General features: G+C 36.1%; 1 protein-coding gene across 2 annotated transcripts in view; it reads left to right on the top strand.

The window, feature by feature from the left end:
- The window catches only part of CDH18 (cadherin 18), a 255786-nt gene extending 246429 nt beyond the window's left edge, over positions 1 to 9357 (top strand). Inside the window, exons 13-14 of one of the 2 annotated variants that reach the window (XM_062617680.1) lie at positions 6093 to 6344; positions 7934 to 9357. In XM_062617680.1, coding sequence (XP_062473664.1) covers positions 6093 to 6344; positions 7934 to 8424 — 743 coding nt within the window. In that variant the 3' untranslated portion in view covers positions 8425 to 9357. Of the gene's footprint in view, positions 1 to 6092; positions 6345 to 7921 lie in introns of both variants that reach the window. The other variant, XM_062617679.1, reaches the window with a different exon arrangement.
- The last annotated feature ends 2767 nt before the right edge of the window (positions 9358 to 12124 follow it).

Raw genomic sequence — 12124 nt, 5'->3', positions numbered from 1 at the left:
TTGTAAATTTCCCTTAGCAGTCAGCCCTTTCCTCTCCAGAGATTCATGGTTCTTATAGTACTTCTCAGGGCTTAAGTTCACAGTTTAAATCTGTTGCAATAAAAAGGTCTTTCCTTCCAAGCCTAGAGGAATCAGATCTGTAGTCCATATCATCCTAGTGCTATTGCTGCTATCCTACACAGTTGTTTTCTTTGTCTACCTGCTGTATTTGTTTTCAGGTATCAAAGGAATTTCTCAGTCCATGACCTCTCTCCTCACTTTCAAGCAAGCTTTGTTTTTCCCCTCGGTAAATGCTTTCCTATGTCATCAGCATCTGCCTGTAACTTTTACAATTTGTGTGATTTTTTTGTTTGTTTGTTTCACAGTAAGATCCTTCTCTTAACAGTTGCCATGTCTTTAGCTCCTCTCTCAGTGGGTCTTCCAGTAGGTTTTGATAAGGAATGGAAACAGTTAAAACATGAAAACTTAGAACATCAGAATAGGTGTCAGGATGCAGCTGCTACTGCAGTTTAGCTAAGCTTTTATTATCTATTCATTTTGTTAGCATACCTTTAAATACGAATGTCCTCAAGAATAGAGCTCTGACTACACCATCAGAGACATTATTTCTGTATTATGCCAATGTCATTAGCTTTGGTCATTTTCCACTATCCTTGATTCTCAGGGTCCTTCAGAAAATCAGTTCTTAGATGCAGTTTTCTTTGCTGTAAAAATGGTAGAGATCTCATTTGTAAAATACTCTGAAAGATTTAACAACAAAGAATAGTATGTGGGAGCTGAGTTACTTTCCAGTGTTTTGGTCATATGTACACACAGGCATACACTTTTTTTTTTTTTTTAACTTGTGAAACTGATTGAAGGAAAAGCTTTACATTTTTTTTTTCTTTGGGAATGCATATGATTGTGTATGTTGTCACAGAATGTCCTGGTTATATGTCATGTAACATCTGTTTCTACAGAAATCTGGTTATTGCTCAAGAGAATACAAACACAGTAAATCCACCATGGCAATTTTTTAAAACTAAAAAATTTATTCTGGTTTCATCTTTGCCTAAAATTGTGCCTTACACTAATATTTAATTCTGTGATGTTAATGATACCAGAAAAAAAACAATTTAATGTTGATAGAACAAATACAGCGTTAAAAGAAAAAAATGTCTTTTTTTTTTTTCCCCCCAATTTTTATTTACTTTGTGCAGTATAAAACTGTCAGTCCCTTGTTTGGCAAGACCTTCCACCCAAGAGGAGCGTTATTTAATTATAGCTCTTTCTAGATTTTTTCACTGTAACATTCAAATTATCAGGTTTGTCTATTTTGTCATTTTGGTCTTGTCTTTTTAGTTTACTCACAGTTTCATATATTTTCCTCACAATTTTCCCACATCTGTCCACAGTTATAGTATACATGCTTGTATCTCAATGCTCTTTCTTTTACATCTTTGCCAAAAATCTCTTGTGCTTAAATCCTTTCATTACTGCTAAGTTCCTGCTCAGGAATACTCAGGTTTTGTTCATGATATTCAGTCTCTGATGCTTTTCTTTTCAGCCTGCTTTTTCATCACTTTTTCTGTAGCTGTATGGTGATCATAGATCATTCACTCTTTTCTTTTTTTTTTTTTTTCATTTATGCCAGAGGATGGAAGGAGGAGGCTATGCTTTCCTGCTCAGATTTGAATACTGGGCCTTCTTTGGCTGTAGGCCCAACAAAATTGGCATGGAAAAAAAAGTTTTAGAATTTTCTTATATGGACAAGGTAGCAGAACTGACGTGTTTGGGGTTCGTAGACATCATAATAGAAATACAGTATTAAGCAAAAAATGAAAGACTGTTCTTATTATTGGTAATAACACTTGCTGTCACTTTTTGGATTTAACAGTATGAGATCTGAGAATTTTTTCTTCTGGGTTGAGAGACGTGACAGTTGTTAATATTAATGCTTAGCTCACGGATGTAGTGTCACTACAGAATTTACATTTCAAATTGAGTCCTTGAAAATATCCTTAGGTTTTTAAGGTATTATTTCTGTACAACTTTGTTCTGATGTCACCTTCTTATTTATTGTAACTTGAAATATAATTCTTCTCAGAACTGACACTTCTTTGAAATTGCTTTCTCTTTCTGTTGATAAGTACATGTGCTAAAAAGTGCATGTGGGAGTATTGTACTTCTCTAATGACTTTAGTGGGATTTCTGTGTGACCACTCAGACTTTATTGTGGCAATGTTAGTGCTGAGAGAAAAAGAACAAAGAACAACCCACAGGGTAGCTCAGGTTTCGTTATTACAGTTTTTTTTTCTCTTCTGAATTTATGAAATAATGTGAAAATTTGTATTGCCAGCCCAACAGAGCCGTGCTATCATGTGACAGAAGGAAGTTACCTGCTGCAGTGTGTAGCATGAGGCTGTTCGGGATAAGCAGGTTGTTGAAATAATGTTGAAGCACTGTGTAACGTGAGGGGAGACAAACCTGGTGCACTCTTGTCCATACTGCCTGCTGGAAAGGGTCCTTGCCATGTGCTGCTAGCTCTGACTGTGGTTGGGTGTTACGTGAGAGTCCTAATTGGTCCAGACAAACACAATGCCAGTGAGAATGCTAAAATTTAGTGGTGGGAACAGTCCTTTTTCCACGGATCATGCTCACTCCCAAGCCTTGTTTTGTTTGACAACCTGCAACTGGAGGAGATAAAAAGAGAAATGGCTGGAGGAGAGCTCTGCTAATAATTTGTAATAAGCTGCATTACAAGGAAGTGAAGCAATTATAAAATGGATTCTGAACAGCTAGAAAGTGAGTGGAGTTTTTCATGCATATGAAGTGGTGATACACAGTTTTTTTTCTGAATGCAGAAAGACAGAAACAGCAGTCATCACCTTATATATACTGTCAGCATTAACTTCTTTTTATGCAAAATATGTATTCATTTGAAATTCCCTACTAATCACAGATATGTGAGGTTATTTCTGCTCTTGGGCTGTATCTAGAGCTCAATCTGCCACTGTTTTGGCAGCTGACAGGCAGACCAGCTGAAGGTCATTTTGTATTCTATGGTGGTTTCCCTCTTTGAACCACTGAAGATTTTATCTGTGTCCTCCAGCAGTATTAGGGAGTTGGGACTGACAGTGTAGCATAAAAAAAAAAGGAGAGAGTGGCAAACGGGCAAGATACTATTTTAAAAATGCTAGCAAAATGTTTTTATGTAACACTATGCAGCAGAAAGAACATCTGCTTACTTTACCCTCTGTTTGTACCAAGATATTTCTTGAAAAATTAAAGACATGCAGGCAATCTACCTCATTGCAGTTTGTGTTCCATAAAATTATTTGCTTGGTTTAGGAGTATTTTAAAATAGATCAGTGAGATTATTCATGTACTGCCTTTAATTAAAAGTAGAAGGCATACATGTATTAAAGTGCAAGCTCGTCCAAATTTGTAAAATAAGACTGAGGACTTTTCCATATATCTTAGAATTAAACTGGTAGAGCTTAGTAAGACCTCCATGTGTGGGCATGGTCTATAATTATGACCTTAAGGCCACTGCTCAGTCTGCTTTAGGGGAGAGTTTTCTACATACAATAAATGGAGTCTGAATTTCAGTGACATAAAGCTTGATTTCTTCAGTTGACTCAATTATAACACAGAACACTGCTTCTTAGTCTAGTTGCAGAATAATGTGAAAATAATTTCTTAACAATAAGATAATGAAAAAAAATCATCATTAATGAGAATACCTCGGTATGTTTTCATAAGATTTCACAAGCCCAGATTAAGCACTATGGAGAAGTTTAACAGGTTCTTCATGAGAATAAACGAAATCCTTCTGTATGTCATATTCTATAGGCACATAGGAAGTATGTCCGCAATTCTGTGTCAAAAGAAAATACTGATTTACTGTATATCTTTTAATCACCTCTGTATTGGGGTTCTTCTGTAGGTTATTGAACACACTATTTTGTGTGTGCGTGTGTGTTTAGTAAATAACATTGTAAGGAAAAGAGTATGGTTTATCATAGGTACTTTATAACCTCTACCATTTCCAAAAGTGATGATCTTTCTCTGTGACAGATTTTTTCAGACAAAAAAATTATCTGTTCATTTCATTCAGGTTTCCATAAGGTTCTGTAAATTGAATGAAAATAAATAACATTAGAAGTGGCTGGTGTCATACCTCTAAAGAGGAAGTTGGCATGAATCTTGGGGTTCAGTCATCAAAAGTATACCTTGACATGAACAAGTAGAAGAGGACTTCAAGGCCTATTGTAAATGAATAAATGAATGAACGAACAAATGAATGAATGAATGAATGAATGAATGAATGAATGAATGTATGTCATACTTTGCACTCACTGCAAGAGAGAGGAACAAAACTTAATGAGTTTATAACAGGCTGACCATGCTGGAGGTTTCCAAGCAGATAAATAGAGGGGATGGAGAAGAAAAGCTAATGAACTTCAATGCAGTGTAACCTGATGCTCGATTCTTGGTTCAGCAGCAAGGGAACCCCTTCCCACCTCATAGATATTTCTTATGTTAAACCTCTTGCCAAATATATAATGTAATTACATTATGCTCATGTAGGGCTATACTACTGGGTTTTCTCAGTACCAGTCAGGTGGTATGCAAAAGCAAAATTTTGAGAGGAACGAGTTAAAATGAATCTTTTAAAATTCGGCACAGAGCTTGTCAGAAGATGTGGCATGAAGAATAGTAGGTAAAGAGTTTGTATGAAGTTTAACCAAAAACTTACCTCCTCCATTGAAATATGCATGTGGAAAGTAATCAGTCCTATGGGCTAAAATATGCAACACTACCTGTATTGTCATGTTGGATTTTCCCAAAGTGCTACAGACTTCATTTTTCCATATATTATGATAAACCCATTTAACACTGCAGCTACAGTGAGAAGAAATTTTCCGGTTTGATTATAATACGAAGAGAAATCCAGTAGACATATTTTTGCACTTGTCATCCCAGTGTTGTTTGTTAAAAAACTCCAAACCCACAAACCTGCAATTTGGAAACTCTGACTGTTAATCATGGGCAAGCAGCATGAAAGGAGAGCTCTTTTCTTCCAATCTCTCTTCCTGTTTCACAGTCCCCATCTCTCTCTCCCCACAGCTGCTCATGTCCCAGATTTCTCAGTGTCTACAGTCTGGTTTATCTGTGGATAGTTTATGTCTTATTCAGGGGCCAGTAGTTATGAAGCGGTAGCAACAAACTGAAATTAAATTTTATATACATGAGAATAAGATGCAACTACATATTATCGTAACATTTCTTTCCTTGCACTCTCTTTATGCCCCTTAATTTCTTGGATTTAGAGGGATATGGGTGACAACTCATTATCTTGATTTGTGCCTATATGTGCTCTTTCAATGACTGTAATAAACATTAGTATTCTTATTGACTGTACATATATGCCAGCTGACCTCTAGGTAACATAATGGTGATAAAATCGTACATCACTGTTTCCCCCTTGCTTACGTACCTTTTACCTCTACCAGTTTAGAACATATGATATTTTCTCATTTTTCCTTTCCCTTCCTCCATCTCTCCTCCCTTCCCTCCTGCCTCGTGACCTTTCCACAGCATGACTCTTTGGCCACTGTCCTTTCAGGTGATTTCTGAAAGCTCACTTGATCTATAAAACCTGTCACAAACAGTAAAACATCAAAATCTTATTTTAACTTTTGCTGAAGACATTCTAATATTCTTCTAAAAATTAATAAGATTTTTATGTTGTGGATGAGTTTCACAACAGATATCCTCAGAATTCCAGGTATTCACATTTACAAGGGCCCATATACTACCAACAGCATGGCATGGGATTAAAGCACTTGCAAACTGGGCCCAAAATGTTTGTCAGAGTTCATTTAAACTCTAAGAAAAGTACATGACCTTAAATAATCTTATTTATGTAGTATTAATTACTTCCCCTGCTTTCTCTTTTTACTCTGTTGGCCACAAATGCTTCCTGACAAATTTTAATTCTAGACTCTTAATTTTCACAGATTAGGACTGTCTAGTTGTAAAATGCCCCATGCTTCTACTCAATGAATCTACTTCATTAAAATTATATTCTCATTTTGATATTGTAGATAATACAGCCAGTATCCTGACAAGACGAAGGAGATACAGTCGAACCACTCAAGATACCTATTACCTCCCTGTTTTGATTTCTGATGGTGGAGTGCCCCCTCTCAGCAGCAGCAGTACTCTCACAATTAGGGTTTGTGCCTGTGAGAAAGATGGACGAGTGAGAACTTGCCATGCTGAAGCTTTCCTCTCCTCGGCTGGCTTGAGCACAGGAGCTTTAATCGCAATCCTGCTCTGTGTTGTCATTCTTCTTGGTAAACCATGTTACAATATTGAGTAATGCTATCCTTTCATTGTCTTTCTGAATGTGAAAAGGCAAAAAAAATTAATATGGTATGTTTCTGAACCAGAGGCTGCCTGGTAGTAGAAGGTAATTAGAAACACATAGCTGTGATTAAGGGGGAAAGGTTTAGCTAAAATTAATAGGGAAAAGTGCCTTTAAAGTATGTTCATGAGTATCTGGAATCCACCAGGAACTATTTTTCAGAGGTTATCAAGTAATTAGCACTGCAGATCTTTTTTCTGTAATTTGGAAATATTTCAAAAAGCCAGTGAATCTAATTCCATGTCTACAGCAGTGTGAAAAATGATAGAAGAGAAATGAGGAAAGCTTTTTGAAATGTGTTGCACTTTAAGAAGCACCATTAGCACTGTACGAAAGCCATTTCTTAATTACCTTTGTAGGATAAACTGATAGAAATGCACAACATAATCCACAGGGGCAAGGGCCGTATGAGACTATAAGATGACTCCATTAGATAAATGCCATTGCAAGTGCATTTTCTCTTGACTTTTTTTTCCCCCTTCCCCAGTCCAATTTGAATGCTACCCGTTAGTTAATATAGTCTTTTGTTATTGTTGTTTTTGTTTTTTTTCTGGCAGAGGCACAACTTGCTGGGTACATATGTGTGCACTACTCATGTGCCTTTTTGCATTCGTATAGAGACAGCAAGAAATAATGGGCATTACAGTGTGACCCACATAGGAGATTTTGAGGATTTTTTTCTGAAGGCTCTACATTTTCTGAAGACAACTTTCCTCACAGCTTACTTCAGAACTTCTTTGTCAAGAGGCTGTTTTAAAATGCACAGTAATGAATTTAGTTTATAATCCTATGTTTTATTATACAAGATTAGATATAGAATAATATAGAAATAGAAAAAATAATAGAAAAAAATAAACCTTTTGCCTTTTAAGTGGACATATGTGCTAAATACGGGTTTTAATGAAGCACTGGAAGTCCTTAGCAATGCTTCTGAAAAATGTCAGCACTAGTAACTCATTCAACTGAAAGAACGTTATCCCCTCTTATGTTCTTTATGAAATCTCAAATAATCCAACCAGTGCATTTCATTATTGGCTCAAGAACCCCCAGCAATCTCTACCAAGATAATATGAAGAGTGCTTTTTACTGGCCCTTTGGAAGACCAGGCTGTATTGGAAGTTTGTAGTTTCAGTACAGCATTATTAATTTTCCCCTTAATTGTGTGGTCTCAGCCTGTTGCACTTTGGCATATTGTTATGCCAAAACACAGCTGTATGGGTGCTTTCCAGTAATCTATCTTCGGGCAACACGTTACACAGCAAAGCCTCTTAGGTATACAAATAGTATACCTAATACAAATATTCTCTTAGGTATGCAAATACGCTCTTTTCCAGATTAGACAGGTCTGGTGACCTTTTATTCCACACATGCCTGATGTAATGATCTCAAATACCTATATTAGCATGAAAATATTACACTTCTGTATATGACTTAGTATTTGATATTTCTTTAGTATGTATCTGCTTATTTCATATGTAAATTTTAAACCTACTCTAATATCTGCAGTTTTCTCTTTAGCAATTGTCGTCCTTTTCATCACTCTAAGACGCAGCAAGAAGGAGCCACTGATCATTTCAGAAGAAGATGTCCGGGAAAATGTTGTGACATATGATGATGAAGGTGGTGGAGAAGAAGACACAGAAGCATTTGACATCACAGCACTGAGGAATCCATCAGCTGCTGAGGAGCTAAAATACCGGAGGGATGTTCGCCCTGAAGTGAAGCCTGTGCTCAGGCATCATGCCTCCTCAAGCCTTGACAGTATAGATGTTCAGGAGTTCATTAAACAAAGACTGGCAGAGGCTGATCTGGACCCCAGTGTTCCCCCATATGACTCCCTACAGACATATGCCTATGAGGGTCATAGATCAGAAGCTGGATCTATCAGCTCTCTGGATTCAGCCACAACACACTCTGACCAGGATTATAATTACCTTGGAGACTGGGGCCCTGAGTTCAAGAAGCTAGCTGAACTCTATGGGGAAATAGAATCAGAAAGAACAACTTAGTTGTAATTCCCAGAACGAAGAAGTTCGTAAACAACTGGAGATATAATGACAGCAGTGGTAACAAAAAATGAATACAGTACTTGGAACTGAGCAAGTTATATGCAGTTACTGTAGAACAAGTGCCCTTTTCATATCTGAAACTGGGTTCTCCAATTGAAAGAAAGTCAAATTTTGAAAAATACAGAAAAAAGAAGCTATTTGTCCCTTGTGTATATTTTTTAATTGCTCAATAAAGTCTGTGGTACCGTATCTGTAACAATACCTAAAGTAAAGCCAAGCAATGACATTTTTATTGCAATATGCTTAACATCTCAAAGCTACCATAAGTTTATGGTCATGCCAGTTTAGGAAGATAGCTAATGGAGGAGCAAATCTCTTTCAGGTTGCATTTCTAGCTGTGCTCTAGCCTTGTGATCCCAATGTGAGGTAGCCAATGGGGTTTACTATCAGTGTGAGAAGTGCTAAGCCTGTTTCCTTTACAGAAGGGGTAAACCACACACCTGTCCTCTTAAATGGTCCTTTGATGATTTAATCTTACTGAATTAGCAAGTTTCATCGAGATATCTTTTTGTTATGTCCTTCATAATCTTTTCATCCACAACCAGCTAACAGTGGGAGGACGTCATTAGCTTGTAGCTCTAACGTGGCTCTAGCCCATAACCCTAGGCCTGCTCTGTTCCTGTGTGCTATAGGAACTGTTGTTTCCAGTGTTGTGCTTTTATTTTCTGTCTTTTCATGGGAACATCATTCATTTAAATGGAATGGGTCCAAAGTACTCTTCATGCAGCAAAGCAGATGAAGCATAGGCTCTTTCAATAAAAACAGTCATGGCAGCACTATTAAACTATGCAGCTGTTTGGTTCACTGTGCTTCACTTACGTCAGTAGATAGAGCTTTTCAAGTCTTCTGCTGTTCTGAGTCCAGGAGCCACACCAGTCATCATGTCTATTTCCATGTGTGACTGAAAGCAAGACAGCTGCTGGTAAGACATTGGGTTAACAAAAATTTAAGCAGAGATAAGATGATGATTTTTTAGTTAAGAAAAAATCTACTGATATTTAATTGTTCTTAATTTTCCTATGGGTTGGATTTCTTATGCTAGTAATTTTCTGGCATTGTAGAACTGCTGAACAGTTCTTAACACTGCAGGCTGTGTAACACCTAATCCAGCAGATTCTTATGGTTTTCTTTGTTTTGTTTGAAGCTTCAACTTTTTGTACCTTGAGCTCAGTAGAGAAGGGTCTGCATTTATTGTGGACCTATTGTGTGAACAAGATTATGAAGTCTTCCCTTCTTTACTGTATGATTGGGTAGGCCCTAGATATGACTGAAACTTCTGATCAGTTCTACTTTGAGGATATATTTTTTTAAATGAACTGCTTCCTGAGATGTAGTTGACTGCTTTTGGTTTAAACAGCCTTCTGGAAAAATTAGCAAGTAGGCTTATAGAAAACTTTTCAAACTGTAAAATGTATTAGTTGCACTGTAGTTCCAGAACTGGTTTTTACTCAACTGTTTTGTTAGTCACTTGGAAATTGCAATGTTTCTCTTTCTGTCAACATCTGAACCCACAAGACAAATTAGAAGGAAAAATACCCTGAACTATAAAATGTTCTGTGGGGAATTTGAAAGTAGTTCAATAATAATTTAATTATTTGAAAGTAATTTGAAAGTAATTTGAAAGTAATTTAATAATAATCTGTGTTCAGATTTTTATTTATTTATTTTTACCAAATACAACATCTTCTAGAAGTGTATTTTAGGAAACATTCTGATTCTAGAAAAAAGTCAAACAGGTATTTTAATGCAGTAAGAGTTATACACAAGCTGAGAATTGTTTATACATTGTCTTTTTGGAGGATAGAGTTAGGCTATGTTTCAGTTTTGTCCCAAATGAAGTGACTAGTAGTTCAGGATTTTATGAGGATAAATTTTCTTTGATTTAGATTGTACTTGATTTATGTCAACATCTAAATTTTTATATTGTATTACTCAAGTCCTAGGAAGGAAGTATTTCAGTGTTAGTCATACCATGGACCATAATTCTTCGTACTACATCTGCATGAAAACTGCATTCACTGTTATATTATAGTTTTGAGATCTTAGTTATCTTTATGTTCCTCTGAAGCAGAGAAAATCAATTTTATTTTGTGCTTGAAGCAGTGTTCCCACCATTGTTTTCTTTTTATTTGCACCATAGAATGTTCAGACTTAAAGCCAACAGAAGTGCAGTGTCATAAGCAAATAATTACTCCTTATGCTTATGTTCTGATTAAGTTAATGAGAGAAAGAGGTCATATATGAGAGAAATAAGAATTCCCTTTTCACCATTCCTGGTGGTCTCTCTGCTGCTGTACAGCACAGGCATCATTCCCACAGCCCCAGGAATCCTGAATCTTTTAAAACTCTGCAGGGTTATTGAGATGCTGCTTCAGTGATTTTGCAGTGTCCCGTTCAGTACGTCCTATCCACAGTGATCGCCAAATGTGTGTTTCTATCATGACACGTCTGCATGCTTGCTATGCTGTTTTTTACTCAAACACACGTCACAGTGCGGTGTTGTTTGCATGACGAATCGCAGAAAATCTTCAGAGCCGCAGAAAAAGGCCTCACGGTGCAAAAAGAACAGGTTTACATATATCTTTCCCTAATCCCACTAATTTTTCATTTAGTCTCCTAGAAAAAAAATTATATTTTAGAATTTCTATGTGAACATTGATTACACTAGGAAAAGATTAACACTGCATGCCATGGAGGGCATGATCGTTTTGTAGCATTGCTGATTAAACAAACTATATATTGAGTGAAAGTATTGTGGGAAACTCCTAGTTCATGGTTAAGTCTGGTTGTATGGACTTTGCTTAAAGCTTTAGTCGATCTTTTGTGTATTCACATTTTCAATTATTTTCCTGTTAGCTTAAATAGAAATCCTGTTGCAACTTAACAACTAAAAGCTGAAAACTGCCATTTTTTCAGATACTGAGTGAAGTTAAATAGCACATTAAAAATGGTGCTTAAGGGCTTTCCAATTTACAATTTTATTTCTGCAACAGCTATTCAACAAATAGCACACTTACACCAAATGAATTGGTCATATTCCTTCAAACAAACCCTCTTTCTTGTAATGGTGAGGGCACTCGTTAATCTTGACGTGTCATCTGAGAAAATTATCTGTATAAGTATTTTAAAAGGTGAAAATGCACTGTCAGCCTAAAAATGGTCAAAATGTAATTTAATGCATTTCAAGGATGATGAAGAGCTTGAATTCAACTGGCATTAGTTTAATACATTGAAAACAAATTAATTTGTTCATCAGTGTTGTCATTTATTACATATCCATGAAAGACTGTAAAAATTGAAAGTAAATTCACTGTGTTATGCACTTTATATTTTTGCTTTCTTAGAAAACCAAAAGAATTGTAGATGTTTTTGGTTTCAAATTCTGATTGGTGAAGTTGTTTAAGTTGTGAATACTGCAAGAAAATGTCTATGTGAAAATATTCTCATTGGTATTTAAAACGAATTACATATTTCTGTGGTCTAAGGCTTTGTAAAATCATCTTTAAACAAATCTAAGTATTGGACCAGCCTGGAATTAAGCAAACTCATAGTCTCACAAAAAAAAGGATAACAAAGGAAATATTCTAAATGCAGAGAAGAAGATGAAATTATGCTGCGTAGGTTTATTTTGTGGACTATA

The sequence above is a fragment of the Pezoporus occidentalis genome, unplaced genomic scaffold, assembly GCF_034315485.1.
Source record: "Pezoporus occidentalis ecotype Australia unplaced genomic scaffold, CSIRO_AGI_Poc_V1 ctg2, whole genome shotgun sequence".
Lineage (NCBI taxonomy): Eukaryota > Metazoa > Chordata > Aves > Psittaciformes > Psittacidae > Pezoporus > Pezoporus occidentalis.
Note: the sequence above shows the minus strand (reverse complement) of the source record. Positions and strands in the feature narration are given on the sequence as shown.